Here is a 17194-nt window from a genome sequence, read left to right as displayed (position 1 = left end):
GAACGGACTTCCGGAATGGATTCTGTTCGACTTCCAAGGTACGACTATACTTGAAAATAAATTTGCATGTGTTTGTCTTCTGGTCAGATATGGGTGAACTCGGGATATGCCCAAATGCCTTTCAGCAGAGGGCTGGAATCTGGCTTGTTCCAGGATCACCAAAGCTTATCATGGAGGGTCTCATGTCATATTAGAGTTATGTCAATCTTATGCCACGATCTACAGAGATAAACCATATCATAAATTCAGTTTAACACACACCTCTTTACAGATCCACATGGGCAGGTGTTTTCCACCTGATTGTTGCTGACCTTTCCTTGAAATGCTGGACCTTGAAATGCTATAGCTGCACTGTAGAGTGAAGATGCACTATAAGAAATGCACTTTTTTTGCTGTCCGTGTTTCGCTCTTTTCATCTCAAGTATGCCCTTTCCCCTTGTTCTTCCTGCAGGTATCCTTTAGGTACCACTGTAGATTATATAATGAATGGCGTCGGACCAATCAAAGAGTTATCCTCCTCATCCCAAAGTCTGTCAGCATCCCTTCAAACCAGCAGTCATTGCTGGGCCTGCATTCGGTCAAAAGGAACTCAAAAGAGACAATCGTTTAATTGTGATAATCATGAGCTGGGGCCATGAACTACATGCGGGGGTCTAATTCCATCCAAACCTGATAGTGGTTATTATGAAAAGACAAGACTCTTTACGCCGAAGAGAGGACACGACTGTTGGAATCGAAATCACGGATGCTGCAATCATATGATATTTGCTGAGCTGCCAAACCTGCTTAAACTTTAGCAGATACTGTATGAAATTCCTCAATCCCATGTTGATAGCTGCATCGCTAGGGATGCAACCCTTTTTTATTGTTGTTTAAAAATTATTAAACTATGATGGCAAACAATGCAAAACACGTCTGTGGCGGTATTTCTTTAAGTGGTTTGACAGGTTTCCTGCCACATTCCTCCTCTCCCACCTACATTAAACGAGAAGAATAGGAGGATGTTGTGCTGCAACTGAACTGTAGTAAGTGAAATGCCATTTGAAAAGAGAGAGACAGAAGTATTGGTTTGACCCACACAGCATATTGGTTTTGGAACACTTAAGATTTTCCACTCAAGCCTCACAAAGACTTGCCAGATGTGCAAAAGAAAGTCTATTTACTGATCAACCTTTATTTGGTTAACATGCATACGTGCACACCATGGAACAAGAGCTTCCCAATTATTTTCAATGGCAGATGAAATTCTGCTCCTGCAAGCCTTTCCCCCGCTAATGGGGGGGAAAGGTAGCTGCTGCTCAGGTATGGAGCTGTAACTCCCACCATCTCTGACCATTGACCATGTTAGCTGCAGCTGATGGAAGCTGGGAGTCCAGCATCTGCCCTCCCCCGCTTTATATGCTTAAAACCTGCAAATTAGGTAGTGATTAGCATAATCTGCCAAATGTCAGGTGGTCTGCTCCATTCATGTGCTCCTTGCAAGGTTAAAATATTTTGATTGGTTTCTTTAAAATTATAATCTTAAGAGCAGAGAAAAACAAGGCAGAAAACACTTACAGTGGTACCTCTGGTTACGTACTTAATTCGTTCTGGAGGTCCGTTCTTAAACTGAAACTGTTCTTAAACTGAAGCAGCACTTTAGCTAATAGGACCTCCCGCTGCCGCTGCACCGTCAGAGCATGATTTCTGTTCTTATCCTGAAGCAAAGTTCTTAACCTGAAGCGTTATTTCTGGGTTAGCAGAGTATGTAACCTGAAGCGTATGTAACCTGAAGCGTATGTAACCCGAGGTACCACTGTATTTTGGCCATGCTAAAGATAATGGACAGGATGTGGGTGGCGCTGTGGTCTAAACCACTGAGCCTTGGGCTTGCCGATCAGGATGTTGGCGGTTCAAATCCCCGCGATGGGGTGAGCTCCCGTTGCTCAGTCCCAGCTCCTGCCAACCTAGCAATTCAAAAGCACCCCAAAAAGTGATAGTAGATAAATATGTACCACTCCGGAGGGAAGGCAAACGGCGTTTGCGTGCACTGCTCTGGTTTCAATGTTTCATTGTGCCAGAAGCGGCTTAAGTCATGCTGGCCGCATGACCCAGAAAAACTGCAGAGTGGACAAACACCGGCTCCCTCGGCCTGTAAAGCGAGATGAGCGTCGCAACCCGAGTCCTTCGCAACTGGACTTAACTGTCAGGGGTCCTTTAAAGATAATGGACTTTATGGGCTTATAGGCGCAATAAATTTGAATTTGAATCTGATAATGGACTGGTTACTAACAGCAGTCTTGTACACGTTTAGGCAGAAATAAGTCCTGTTGAGTTCAGTGAGACTTATTTCCAGGGAAGTAGGAATAGGGTTATAGCTAACCATTAATGCTGAGTTTGCAGAGAATAGGCAATGTATAGTACAGGCTTTGCTAGCCTCGTGCCCTGAAGAAGCTTGAGCTACAGTTCCCACACCACCCAGCAATGTTAGCTGGGGCTGACAGCTGTAGTCTAAAACATCCGAGATATTGTATCTGACCAGATGAAATTTCCCTGAGGGCTATACAGGAGATTCTGCATGTTTTCCTATCGAACCCCTCCTTCCAGGATTCATAGCAGAACATCCTGGGGCATTACTCTTGAAGGCCAGAGTAATGATGTAGCTTTATACCTCACGTATCAAACCCCATGCAGGCTCGGTTTCAAAAAGCTCCGAAAGGCGGCACTGTATGTGCTGTAAATACTGGTGTAAATCTTGAGTGAGCCAAGTTACATCAGAACAGAGTTTTGCCCTAGTTCTCCAGATTTATTTTGTTAAGAGGAGCTTCTGCATACATACAAGGACTGCCTCATTAGACATGTTCCAGGAAGCTTGGGCCTGCGATGCATAACAATCAAGTAAAGCTACAACTCTCTGCTGGATTTTCCGCTTGACAGGTAAATTTAGATGAGAGTTTAGAAGACTGTACTTCTTCGTACCAGTGAGACTTCAGGTCTATTTGTGAACAAATGTTTACAGCAGGCTTTGTAATTGTGGCCAATTCCAATTTGGAATTCTTTTTTTTTTTCAAATTCCTGGGTGGTACGCCTTGCTTACGACTGCCCCTTCCTAAAGAGGGAAAAAATAATAATTTTTTTATTCATCCCCTTACTCTTTTTAGAGTTAAGCTATCAAATGGACTTGCTTCTACCAACAATTACTGCTGGCAAGGTGGTGACATGTAGCTTATGTGCAATTTAATATATTTTTCTACATCGTGACAAATATATAGGGGGCAATCCCTGCATTTGGCTTGTATTTTCTGTGCAGTTGTGGGGGGGGGTCAAATGGGAGAGGATATGTATAAAATACAGTGGTGCCCCACTAGACGAATGCCTTGCAAGATGAAAAACTCGCTAGACGAAAGGCATTTGCTAGCGGAAGGCTGCCCCGCAAGACAAAAAAGTCAATGGGGCTGCCTCACAAGACGAGAAAAAAAATTCCGTCACGAAAACCGCTATTCTGCCTTGGTGCTTCGCTAGACGAAAAATTTGCTATACGAAGACACTCGCAGAACGAATTATTTTCGTCTAGTGAGGCACCACTGTATAGTTTATATGTCAAATGGAATAAGCAACTGTTATTTGGCAAAAAAACAAAACATAAACCCACGTAATTAAACTACAAAGTTTGACCACCTGACTTTTTGAACAAATGGAATTGTATTCTTATACAATTTTGAATACATGTGCATTCAAAACATGAGCATGGGTGCCCTTTAGAGATGCTGCATAATTCTTCGAAATGACAATTCAGTAAAAGCTATGATATTAATACAACTTCAGTATTTCCTTTCATTTCTTATTTCAGCAGTGCACCAGAGCCTGAGGTCCTTCACTCAAAACCCTAATTAAAATGGTCCCCCACTGCCCAATCTATACCTGCTTGGTATGTGAGCAACGAGTGCCAAAACTCCTGAGGCTTATTCAAAGGATTAACTCTGCAGCTTCATCATAGCACCTACCCGTATGTGACTTAAGACTCCAGAGCCAAGGATTTATGCCTGTTCAGGTTTTTGGCACACTTACGCCTTATGCAGGGGGTCTTTCTTACTCCTTCCCAGAACACTGGTAGGAGATGCCTCTAATGGGAGCTTTCACAACGGAGAAGCACATAGGTTGGTCCGCTGATTAAATTGTATACCTGAAGGAGACCTGCACCTCGTTGTTCAGCCTGGACGATGAGGTCCAGCTCCGAGGGCCTCCTGGCGGTTCGCTCAGTGCAAGAAGTGAAGTTACAGGGAACCAGGCATAGGGCCTTCTCGGTGGTGGCACCCGCCCTGTGGATGTCAAGGCGTATACAACCTTTAGAAGACATCTGAAGGCAGCCCTGTATTGGGAAATTTTTCATGTTTGAAAGTCATCCAGGCTACCAATTAATAATAATAATAATAATAATAATAATAATAATAATAATAATAATAATAATAATAATAATAATATATGCAGCAACAAACCTAAGTTCATTAAGCCCTGGTAGGCTCTCATATTCAGAGGATGGGTTGTGTACAGGATCACCATGTATCCTACTCTTCAAAGGAGTCTCTATTTTGAAGGATCCAAGTGTTGCTTAAAAGATGAGGAGCTATAAGGGAGAAGAGAACTGAAGATGTCCATGAAACATTTAAAACATGCGCAGCAGACTGAGCAGCGACAGAAGCTACCTGGTGCCAGTCTTCCCCACTATGGCAAAATGTGGTGTATTTCTACTTATAGTGGATTGGCACCTATAAATTAGCATGCACAAATTTTATGCAAAGCTGTATCTTTTATCAACTCCTTTTGAGAATGTGTGGAGTGGTCCTCTGGGTGTGTTTGGCCTAGTGAACAATAACTAGAAGTTTGTCAGTGCACAACCTACACAAGGTAGTCTTAAAAAAAGCCTGTCCATCTTCTTAGGACAGGAACATAAACTTCAAAGGCGAGTGTTGACCTGTCAATCAACTTGTACCAGGGTAGAGAAGTTACAGGTGGGTAGCCGTGTTGGTCTGCCATAGTCGAAACAAAATAGAAAATTCTTTTCAGTAGCACCTTAGAGACCAACTGTGTTTGTTCTTGGTATGAGCTTTCGTGTTTGTTCTTGGTATGAGCTTTCGTCTGAAGAAGTGTGCATGCACACAAAAGCTCATACCAAGAACAAACACAGTTGGTCTCTAAGGTGCTACTGAAAAGAATTTTCTATTTTGTTTTGACCAGGGTAGAGAAGGCTCTCAAGGTTATACAATTTGAGAAACAACTTTCTATCGTTTAGTTAATGCAACTGAGAATCATGTAATTAAATACTTTAATGGGGGGAGGGATCATTTGCAAGGCATTTTTCAGGTTTTGCTGTTTCCTCATCTACCCAACTCAGGCGCAAAAATATGAGATGGGCCAGCAAAGGGGAGAAGCATAAGGAAAGGATTTCCATCACTCCTTAGCAGCTGCCTGTGGCTCCCTAGGGACAGCAGCCTTGCAATGTGAGAATTCCGATATCAGCATTTTAGACATGTGATAAATCCATTTTTAACTTTCAGAATCCGAAAGGCTGATCTTAGTAGATACCAAAATCTTCACACTTTAGTTTAATTGTAAGAGTACATTCAATAGGGAAAGCAGAGAGAGAAAAATGTTTGTGTGTGGTTTTTATCCTAAAATAAAGCTGATCTAAGAAGTAGGTTTTACATTATTGCTTAGCTCAGCAGAATGCAGAAAGTGCTTCCTCAAGCAGCAACTGTGTCACCAAGTGACAAGAAGTTATTCTAGGGTATACCTTGCCATCTAACCAAGAGAAAATATTTAGCATTGGTAGCAAAGTTCTGATGCAAAATTGGATGAGGGAGTTTGTGATACTGTTGTAGCATTTCAATCAAGGTGCAATCAGAAATTTAGTTTATAATGGAAGTTCTAATACATACATCTCACAAGCAAGACAGTGAGACTTATTTCAAAGTACAGCTGCATTTGACTGTACCCCGAGTGCTTTTCACTGAGAACACAGAGAGGTTCAACAAGAAAGCTTTTTCGCTACCCCAGTCTGGTAAATAACCGGTTTTGTGGTGCAGGAAGGTATAAGGGGGTGGCCAACAATATTGTGTTCAAACTCTCAACTTGGGATATTGGTTTATGCATGAAGTTGCATTATGTGAAGGGTCATTCAAGATGTAACAAACAGTAATCCAATATAAATTTAGGGGAGGTGTGGTGATTATAGGGGAGATTATAAATTATTAACTTCATTACAGAATGAACAAAGAAAAACAAGCCTAGGAACCTCGGAGCTTCACAAAATAGCAAGGTGATCAAAGAATGAAATGGTTGGGGAGCGCACAAGTGTGTAACATAGTCACAACAGGGTCAATTTATGTTTTTGGGGTGTAAGGCAGGCAGAACAGCGTCTCAGCTAAGACAACTTATTAGCAGAGCTATCTATGAAGGGTTCTGCATCATGGCTTTCTTCTTGGGAGAAGTTTTGTAGCTCCCACTTCTCTATCATCTGACTACCGCCTACGCCTGGCTGTAACCTTGTACAAAAAGCAGACACGATACATAACTTGCCATTGCGATGCATTCTGACAGTAAAATAAACTGGGAACGGGAATGTTATAAAATACAGGCATTATTGTAAACTGAAATCAATGCAGCGAACCTGCTGATACGAAGACTACACCTTATGTTGCAATGACAAGCCTAATTAACAATTTAGCGTGAGGGAAAATGGGGTTATGTTTAAGGACTTGCCAAATCCAAATAAACTCGAAGTATCGTTATTTAATTTATATTTAATTGAGAGGGAAAGAGAGAATGAAGAACAACTACCTCTAGTACCACATTAGAAAGAAAACAATAGTTTTGGGTCTACAGTCCAGGCAAATCTAAACTACTCCGAGTAAAAAAAAGCAGAGGAAGATTTAATTTAAAAAAGAAATAAGGCTTCCCTTGAAGAACCAATTCTCTGAGCAAACAGCCTCCAGAGCAAAAGCCATGAAGCTAGATATTGCAAACATATCATAATGAGCCATTACTAGGCTTGGACAAAACATTTGCTACAATTCACAATTATACAAGGAAAGATAACATTGGAGCCTTCTCTAAATATTAGCCACCGCCATGTATCTGAAATTACTACTATAACAAAAATGAAACTTCAATTTCAATAAATGTTTGTAAACATTGTGGTGGTTGCAAACAGCTTTTCACAGTAGCAGATTCATTAATTTCAAACAGAAAGTTATAGAAAATAGAGAAGCATTTCAATCAGCAGTATTTAATACAGGTAAATAGCTTGTGTCATCTGACAGATTCTCAGTAGAAAGCTATGCTTTTTAAAAAGTTTATTTTCTATCCTGTAGTTTTTGTTACCATGTTAAATTCCAAAGCAACTTTGTGCCAGTTTGTGAAAAGCTTGCTTTTATACAAACTGAGATTAAAAATTATACAGGTTATGATAAATTTATTCTTGTAGTTGCAAAGGGAAATTTGTCTAGAACAAATGGAATTAAAGACAATGAAAAAGTTTGTTGCCTGTTTCTTCCCAAGCTTCTTCTCCCAGCTACTGAACAAGATGCCAAGATTTGTCTAACAAAAAATACTAGATTGAATTCAAGCAAAGATCTGTACACCTTGACACTTAGCAAAAGTGCAAATCCTACTTCAGCCTTTGGTATAGAAGTTATTGACAAGCAGGGCTTCAGATTTCTCCCAAGAAAATGCCTTGACCAAATTATAACAGCTGAAGTTCACTTTTCTGGCTTGTCACCCAACGGGAAATTTCAAAAATAAGATGAGCCAGAGCCTGCCGACAACAGAATATGTAACACTTTCTCCTCCAAAGGAAGAACATGTCTCATCATTGCATCTTTAGCTGACATTCAAATACAATCGTACGTCATCTTTCCTGCCTCACTGATTACCATTTGGTCCGGAACCCCAGAAATCATCATGAGTCAGGCCTACCTTCCTTACTCCATTTAATTATTTCTTAATTGCAAATCAAAGACACCCAGCAGGATAGCTGATAACTGGGACTATGGCTTGGTCAATAGAAGCTGAGACTCTTAAATCTCAGGGTCATGAGTTTGAGTCCCACGCTGGGGGTTGGACAAGAGGATTCTTGTGGTCCCTTCCAACTCTATGATTCTATGGGTCTATGTCAGCTTCCCCAGCCTAGTACCCTCCAGAAGTTTTGGATTCAAACTCCCATCATCCCAAGTCAGCATGGATATGCTGGCTGCAGCTGCAAGCTCCAAGCTGGGGAAGGTCGATCTAGCTTGATATGTATTTTCCCCACCCCCACACCAACTACATGTTCAACTCATCTGGTATCCTTAGTCAGCTGCCTGCATGTGGTAGATGAACTTTTACACAAATATGGGAGGAGAGACAAAATATGGCCTAGCGACTGCCTCTCTCTTATAATCCTATTAATGTGCATACAGTGGTACCTCTAGTTAAGTACTTAATTCATTCTGCAGGTCCGTTCTTAACCTGAAACTGTTCTTAACCTGAAGCACCTCTTTAGCTAATAGGGCCTCCCGCTGCTGCTGTGCCGCCAGAGCACAATTTCTGTTCTTATCCTGAAGCAAAGTTCTTAACCAGAAACATTATTTCTGGGTTAGATGAGTTTGTAAACTGAAGCGTATGTAACCTGAAGGATATGTAACCCGAGGTACCACTGTACTGTCAAGTGACCTCTGCTGCTGCTTATTATCTTGGTCTTTCTTCTACTGTGGAAAAAGAAGGTATACTGCTTTTGTCAAGATTCTCTCACAAACACAAGACACAGAATTAGGCATTTCATCCTAAAAAGGATCATTTACATAACAAAGTAACTGTCCCTTTCCTGGTGTCTTAACAGTACTGAAGAGAGCAAAAAATCGAACATGTAAGCAACTTTGCTGCAGCTCCTCAGCACACAAAGTCTATCATCTAGAATGATTTTCAAGGCACCCTTAAGCAAATCCCGTTTTATTTTAATTTCCCACGACTCCATTACACTATTTTGATCAATGAGAAGAACAAATATGTCTACAAACCTGAATTTCATGGCTTCTTCTCAGAGCTATTTAGCTAGATCACCATCAAGGTGTAAATTGCTGCAATTCCAGGATTCCAAATGGTTGTTTTCATCAGCCAAAAAAATCCTATTTCTGTTAAAAGACTAAACTTTAAATGGGGCATTAATTTTTGTTAACATTTACCAACTTTCTTACACATTTCCTTGCCAAGCAACATTACTCATACAGAATTAAAGGGTGCAGGAGGATGGCCATTTTTAGGCCCTTTCATCATCATAACCTTTTTCTTTCTTTCACGTACCCTATAAGACACTTGTAGCGTATTTCAAACACATTATCAACCTGAGTCAACACACACCACTTTCCTCCATCCTCAGCTTGAACCAAGTACCACCCAGTTTATCCTCTTTTGGGGGATAAACAGTCCAAATCTTCACTTCACACATTAAAAGGCATTGTGGGGAAGGATAACAGAAGTGAAAGGGAAGTGTTCTGGGGTGTGCTTTCATTTCAACAACGTTCATATCCTTAGGTAACAACTGTTGTAAGATATGAAAGCCAGTAATACATATGAATGTAGCATCTTTCTTAGACATTAAGCAGATATTAGACATTTTTCATTTCCAGTACTTCAGCACAGCTCAAATGTTTACTTCTTGGGTTTGATACGGTGCTGTAATGAACCTGGCAAAAGTGGAAGTCAATTTTATCAGTGAATTGCCCTTTTCCTATCTTCAATGAACACTGCAATAGCAAGACTCCCATCTTGTGGCGGAATAGATCGTTGTAGAACACGAATCACCAGAGAAAGCTTTTGGCTTCCACTGCATTTAGAATAGGTCATGTCTACTGATTTCAATATCCTTTCTCAAAATATGTATCGTTGAACATTCCTCTTCATGGCTGGAAGCCAATTTAGCTTGATTTTGTGATCCTGGCAAAGGAACATTTCTGCTTGCAAAACATTTAAAACAATGCACCTAACAAGCCAGAATATTTGTTTTTTTCACTTTCATTAACTGATAACACTAACAAAAAAGGCACATTCCACTTCCCCATTTATAAGCAACTATATCAAGCCTTCTCTGTAGCCAATCTAAGGAGCTCTAATCAATACGGCCAATAACCGAGGGTTAACACCCACTCAATAAGGAAAAGGCAATCTGTAATAAGACAAAGGAAAAGCATCTATGAACAATAGAGATGGTTCTGAGATGCTGCTGACCCAGCTGTAAGGACTGAATCTCTCGTTTGGTTGAGACATGATACAGTGGTACCTCGCTAGACGAATGCCTCGCTAGACGAAAAACTCGCTAGACGAAAGGCATTCACTAACGAAAGGGTGACTCGCAAGACGAATTTCCCTATGGGCTTGCCTCGCAAGACGAAAATTTCAATGCATTCCTATGGGAATTAAATTCCTATGCATTCCTATGCATTCCTATGGTCGTGCTTCGCAAGACGAATTTTTCGCAATACGAAACGACTCGCAGAACGAATTAATTTCGTCTTGCGAGGCACCACTGTAGATGCAGACAATGTAAGGTTGGCTAAGGAACTAGAACTCCTCCTTTACCTACTTCACATATTAAACTTTTCTATTAGTGTTTTATTAGCATGAAAGAATAATTTCTTCTAAATATCAAATGTGGGTGGCCCTTTACAGGGGTGAGGAATCCCTGGTCTACAGGTCAATTCTTGCTTCCCTTCAGAAAACAGCCTAAAGGGAGAAAAACATTGAGGTTCTCATGTCTTGGAAGAGCAGGGAGGACTGCAAGGGATCTCTCGGACCTTGAATTAAATTGGGACGGTTTGCAAAGCAGAGGGATGGTCTCCCAAATATGCTCCAGGCTGGGTGCAAGGCACCTCCTTGCCTTGGAGAAAGTGTGGGGAAATGCTCCTCAGAAGCATCCAGTCTACAAGAAGCTTGACAAAAGCAGGAACACAGCTCCCGATCTTGAAAACCTGTTGTAGGCTGGGTACAAGATCAGGTGGTTAAACTCCAAATACACAAACGCACCAAGAAAAATCTAAGCAGTATTTTGTTGTGGTTACTGAAAGCTGATTGATGTTTTAAAGGTGTAAGTGACAAGCATATTGTAAAAATGTTGAAAGCAAGTATAATTGGGATTGAGGAACGAAGTGACAATTCTGTGATATTATGGCAGTGGACAAAGCTGTATTGTAACTTTTGAATAAATGTTTAATAAAAATAAAGACAAGTACATAGCTAAAAAGAATTGGTCCAAGCAGAAAAGGTACACCGGTCATTAAGGACAGTTTCTTTCACCTACAAAATCTGATGGTTCCACATTTCATTTCTAAAGGAAAAGAGTATTCCCCCCTCCCCCAAAAAAAGAATACAAGTCCCGTCTTAAGGTAACTTTTATTTGTTAATTTGACATGAAAAGGTATGCAAGTTACACTAGAATTTAAAAAACACACCTAACACATTATCATAAGCCTGATTTGCGGTTAAGTTTCTAAGTGAAGCAAAACTAGCAAAAGAATTTTATTGAATCCTTCATCCTTCTATTTATGATGCAATTGTTGGATAATATTCTTTACAAATGTTCCAAGTAAAACTTGTATAACCTGATAGCTAAAATACAAAAGTTTTCAGTACAAAAGGTTTTGTTGAGTGCCCCTTTACTTCCCCTTCCAAAAAACATCTAATAATGTAAAAGGACAAATAGTAGATGGCTAATCTAACTAACAAACCCCCCACACAGTAGTTCGTTATTCTTAAATGAAGATATTAGAAAAGGACCAGCATAAAAATGAGGGCTGTTTTTGAAAACAGTACATTATTCAGTGTCAATATTTCACATTTCAAAAAGCTATATATATGGGTTTCACTTACAAAAACCTCCATCTCTGTGACAAAGGAAATTAAGGCCAGACACAGCTTTAAAATTCACAAAAGGAAATACAAAAATATTGTGCTTCCAAGCAGGTTCTCCTCTGCAGGAAGGGATTAACATAACTGAGGATATACAGATGACGAGTTTACATGATTGCACAGCTTTTGTTGGCTGTTCGTGGGTCTCCCTGTTTTAAAGAAATGAAAGACAGCTTTAATTAAGGTTAAAGTAGGGGGACATTTTAAGTATCTTTCGATAATTGTAGTTTGATTAACTGTTTTTAACAGTCTGCCTTCTTCACCAAGCTTTTTGTCATGGGAACTGTTTGTGGACAAATTCATGGGCACAGGATTTATCAAGCAGGAAACAGCCAGTGGTGGAGAACGTGTGCTTTCTTCAGATATTGTTCACTCCCATCAGTCCCTGCCAGCATGGGCAATGTTCAGGGATGGAAATCTTTGAAGGGCTTGAGCAGGAGTTTATGTGCAAAGGATAACTAGCAGTACATTCTAAATCTCTGGCTGATGAGCAAGGAGGTCTTGCTCAGAGATAAACCAAAACCACTGCTTTCCACAATATAGTGCCTTATTGGAAAGCCAAGTTTCAAAATGTAATGCTTGGTATAAAAATGTAGGATGCACACTGAGTTAAACAGAATATTGCCTGCCACAGCTCTAGGCCATGATTTTTATCTAGTGCAATTCAAGCCATGCATGTTTAAAGCTGTGATGAGCAATACAATTTAGTTTCAGTCCTTTTAGCCAGTTGGCCCACATGTTCTCTAGCACATCAGTGTCTCTGCAGCCATGAAACGGGATTTTTAAAACAAAAACCCTGAGGTTCTCAAATTACCAAGGAGAGCCTACATTAGGGATAGGGAACCCGTGGTCCTCCTGTTGCTGACTATAACTCCCATCATCCCTGACCATGAAATCACCCTGGCTGAGGCTGATGGAAGTTAGTCCAATAACATCTGGAGGGCTAGGTTCCCCACCTTTGGGCTCTGCTTGGGACTCACATAATGCTTACCTCTATAGTAGCCACTAAAATTGCTACATCTTAAGACCTTTAGATACACAGAAGGGTATATGAACATAACTTTACTTCACTGTGGCAATATGAAAGAGTTGCAGGAATTCTTCCAAATACCAATATTTTGATTTTTTAAAAAACAATTACCTGGACTGTTCTCCTGCCAAGGTCACTATGAAAATAGGTTTATTTTCCATATCACTAATTAAGTTACAGGGAGTGGGTGGCGCTGTAGTCTAAACCACTGAGCCTCTTGGGACTGCCAATCGGAAGGTTGGTGGTTCGAATCTGCGTGGCAGCGGTGAGCTCCTGTTGCTCTGTCCCACTTCGAAAGCATACCAGTGCGAGTTAGTTATAAGATACCTGCTGGTGGAATAGATCCTCTTCTTCTACAGCTTCAGCTGGTTCTTCATCTACTTCCTCCACCTCTTCAGCTTCAAGTAAAGTTGTCTTGAAGACGGTGCTTCTCTGAGCAACTTCCTGTAACAGATGCGGCTGTTCAGTTATTCAAGCTATCTGGCATATTTTACTGACCATTTGCTGCAAGTTAGTATGACTGTTGTCAATCTAGAATCCGACACAGACTGTGCTAGTGTTATGTACCAGTACATCCAAGCAAAAAGTATAGTTCTGTCCTACTTTGGGGGCTATTCTCACTAGACAAATTAGTTTGTGATGAGCATAGATTAGCCAGGTTTCCAACATTACCTCTCCCTGAGAGTTTTTCAGCACAACTTTAACATCTTTGCCAGTGCCCCAAGAGTTTTGGTTCTTCCAGATGAGGTCAGAAGGAGGACTGGCTGTTACTCCGGCATTAGCAGCCCATATCTGGGAAAGGGAAAGATACGTCAATAAGGATTAAAATACGTCTTCCAGAAAAGAACTGTGCAAGCTCTATCTATAGCAATAGTTCTGGAAGCAAATAAATGGCAGAAGACCTAGACAAATTATTGACCCATAATAACTGCATTTGTAATGAGTTAAAATTTTCTTAGCTGAACTTTATAAAAACGATTTATAGAGCACCATACATGTTACACCCCATTTGCAATACAGTCATACCTCGGGTTACAGCCACTTCAGGTTGCACAATTTTGGGTTGCACACTGTGCTGAACCCGTAAGTACTGGGACAGGTTATTTCCGGGTTTCAGCGCATGTGCAGAAGCGTCAAATCGTGCTATGCGCAGAAGTGCCAAATCATGACCCGCGCCTGTGCAGACGCGGCACTGCGGGATGCGAACGCTGCAGGTTGTGACCATGCCTCCCGCATGGATCACGTTTGCAACCCAAGCATCCACTATCTGTAGATATTGTAGATATCTGCAGGGTGGAGTCATGCCCTTCCAAAACAGACCCAGGGCCCACAGCTTTCTGGAGAGTTCTGTAATTGCCATGGATACAGGTTAGATGGCTCACACCACAGCTTTGCAAACTTTTCCAGTTGGCAACACACTTTTTGGACATGCATGCTCTATTCTGCCTCTCACGTTTAGAGGTGCCTAAGTGCAAAGTAGCATCACTCGCTAAGCAGGAGTTACTGTTTCCCTCAGAATACTGACACAGGAAAAATGGTGTTTGGGAGGAGTGACAAACTCCACCTTTTACATTTTGCTTCTAACCAGGCTCAGCACCAGAAAGCCTGGCAGCAGAAGAAACAGCCCAAGTCTGAAAGAAAAGTACTGGCAGAGGGAAAAGGTTAAAAGCTCCTTCTGTTCCAACTATATAAATATTCCATCACCATTTTCCTATTACTGTATTCCACCAAAGAATTTTCAAGAGATCAATTTGCCAGACTCACTGTGTGTGAACAATAAGTTTGCAACTCTTTAGGAAACTACTGAGAGTCCTTAATAGAAAATGAAATACACCTAGATTGGAGCAAAGAACCCACATTAGACCCCAAGCACATTTCCAACACGCTAATCCCAAGTTACATTTTGATAACTCAAAAAGTAGGTTTCACTTACTGTAACGGTCTGGCCTGCCTTCAGCACATATCTTGAGGTATATTTGTAAGTGACAGAAGAGTCTCCTATTTTTCTTATCATCTCCCAACCTCCCAGTGGTTGGTCCTAAACAAAAGCAGGTGATGTTTTCATGTCAAGCCATTATGTACTTATTTCTGAACATTAAGACTACAGTCCTATAAACCAGGTTGTTTTTATCCCCACCCAACCCCTTATGAGCAAAGTTTGGCACACAGACAGGGCTGCCCACCTGTCAATCACCTGACACCACAATGTTGCCAGTGACCTTTTTTGCCTGCAGGGGTCTTCAGAAATCCCTCTCTGTGATCTAGCACAGCACATTGAAAAGGGCTTTGCCAACTTCTAATGCCTGTAGGCATCCCTTTCAGCTAGTGAGGTTTTTACCTGCCCCCCCAACCCATCATCATATATGTCAAATGTGGGACAGGTGTGCATGGCTTGGGATAAAATGCTCTGGTGGGCATAATTAAGACCACAGGCCAGAGGTATCCCACTTTGACTATATATGGTTACCTGGAAGTCCTGCTGAATTCAATGGGGCGTACATCTGAATATCAATGTATAGGATGTCACTACAGTGCACTTGCAAGTTATGTGCATTTAACATGTGCGCAATCAGCTTAACGTGCTTGGCAAAAATATTAATTAAAAATGGGGCGGAAAGAAGGGGGGCATCTGGAGGGGCGAGGGCTTTGGCAATCCCACCTGCCATGGCACCCAGTTTGTTTTAACGAGATATGATTTGGCTTTAGGCACTATCCCTGGAACGTCGTAAGTAGCTGGCTTACCATATAAGTCATTATATACACTTGAACATTAAGCCATTCAAAACACAGGGAGGGTGGTGAAATACGATATGCTCTCTAAGCCTTTCTATGAACTCGATCACTATGCAACCCTTACTGTTTCACCTGGGGCACATCTTGTAAGACCATTTAAGAGTTTTACATTCTTGAACCACTCTCAACTTTTGCAGGACAAGTCATCAATCACAGGAGAACCTTTGTTTGTCGTTGCTCTGCTTCTTTCTCTGGTCATCCAGGGAAATGTCATCTACATTTTAACCACCTCATCTGATTATTCAGGTTTCCATACCTGCTCAGAAGTATTTTTCAAGCGGATAAACTTCCCGTCTACATCTATTTCCTCAATGCAGATATTTCCAGTAGCGGAAGCTGAATGAGAGATGCTAACGCTACTACTGGCCTCAGATTCCTCAACATCAACCCTCTTCCTCTTTGCCCTGGTTGTGCGCACACTGCGGCTGGATGATGCCCGAGAGACTGTCACACGAGAAGATGGGCTGGGAGTAAGTTTCAATCTGTGGAAGAAGAAAAAAGGAAATCCACCAACACACACTTTTCAAGTGTGCTTCCATCTCTCTCCTTCTCAGGCAGCATGGATTAGTAACATGTTTTGTGAACTCTGATAATTACTTTTGAGTATATTAATAACCTGCAAGGTTGGATTTCAAGCAAGTATGTGCATTTTGGATTATTTCCCCACCATTTAGAGTGGGTGGGAAAAACCAGGGCTGGGACTAAGGGTTTTCAAGGATAGGGTTGGCCTGGGAATGAGGGATTAAGTTTTCTTTAAAAATTATTATTATACTATTTCAGTTGGGAGTGCCCGGGGTGAAGAGCAACATTTAAATCAACCATTAAAACTTCAAGAGAAAATATTTACCTTGCAAAACACCAAGCATAAGAGGAGTAGTTTGGCTGGATATACCTATAAACCCTAATTTAATTGCATTCTATTTCATAAGACATTATACCTGGAGAGGTATTAGTGTTCACATTCAGCAACTGGAAAAAAGTTTCACACTTGACTGAGAAGCTCTTTCCATTATTCATCTCTAGTTGTCAAAACATTTTGCTCTTCACATGTAGCCAATATCCCTTCCCCTTCTTAAACGTGGACTGCATGTGCCTGGAGTAATTGGGCAGGTAGTTGGAGTACATAATCTTTAGGATAACTTCCAGTCTCTTGTAAATGACAAGTATTTCTTACCTTTCTTCTTCACCTTCCAAGAGCTTTCTGTATGCACTGATCTCCATGTCAAGCGCCAATTTTACATCAAGGAGTTGTTCATAATCACTCAACTGCTGTTGCATCTGGTCTCTTATTTCTGCCATCTCTCTCTCTTTATCAGACAGTGCCCTGCGAAAGTTATCTCTTTCTTTAGCCAGGATATCCTCCAGTTCTTGCATCCTTTCTAGCCATTCTCTAGACTAAAAAATAAAATAAAAAATGCACAGACACCAACTTCAGGAATTTTAATTTCTAAAAGC

The 17194-nt window shown here is 41.0% G+C and overlaps 2 protein-coding genes across 3 annotated transcripts in view; one reads left to right on the top strand and one right to left on the bottom strand.

Moving 5' to 3' along the window:
• MARCHF3 (membrane associated ring-CH-type finger 3) overlaps positions 1 to 910 on the top strand; it is a 158100-nt gene extending 157190 nt beyond the window's left edge. Inside the window, exon 5 of the mRNA XM_033164593.1 lies at positions 452 to 910. Within this exon, the coding sequence (XP_033020484.1) occupies positions 452 to 610 (159 nt within the window). The 3' untranslated portion in view covers positions 611 to 910. The remainder of the gene's footprint in view (positions 1 to 451) is intronic.
• Positions 1 to 17194, bottom strand: part of LMNB1 (lamin B1) — a 36115-nt gene that overhangs the window by 748 nt on the left and 18173 nt on the right. The window contains exons 6-11 of one of the 2 annotated variants that reach the window (XM_033164591.1): positions 16914 to 17134; positions 15996 to 16221; positions 14880 to 14984; positions 13619 to 13738; positions 13274 to 13390; positions 11387 to 12065 (exon numbers count right to left, since the gene is read on the bottom strand). In XM_033164591.1, coding sequence (XP_033020482.1) covers positions 12024 to 12065; positions 13274 to 13390; positions 13619 to 13738; positions 14880 to 14984; positions 15996 to 16221; positions 16914 to 17134 — 831 coding nt within the window. In that variant the 3' untranslated portion in view covers positions 11387 to 12023. Of the gene's footprint in view, positions 1 to 11386; positions 12066 to 13236; positions 13391 to 13618; positions 13739 to 14879; positions 14985 to 15995; positions 16222 to 16913; positions 17135 to 17194 lie in introns of those variants that run through there. The other variant, XM_033164592.1, reaches the window with a different exon arrangement.

The sequence above is a fragment of the Lacerta agilis genome, chromosome 11 (assembly GCF_009819535.1).
Source record: "Lacerta agilis isolate rLacAgi1 chromosome 11, rLacAgi1.pri, whole genome shotgun sequence".
In the NCBI taxonomy this organism is placed as follows: domain Eukaryota; kingdom Metazoa; phylum Chordata; class Lepidosauria; order Squamata; family Lacertidae; genus Lacerta; species Lacerta agilis.
Note: the sequence above shows the minus strand (reverse complement) of the source record. Positions and strands in the feature narration are given on the sequence as shown.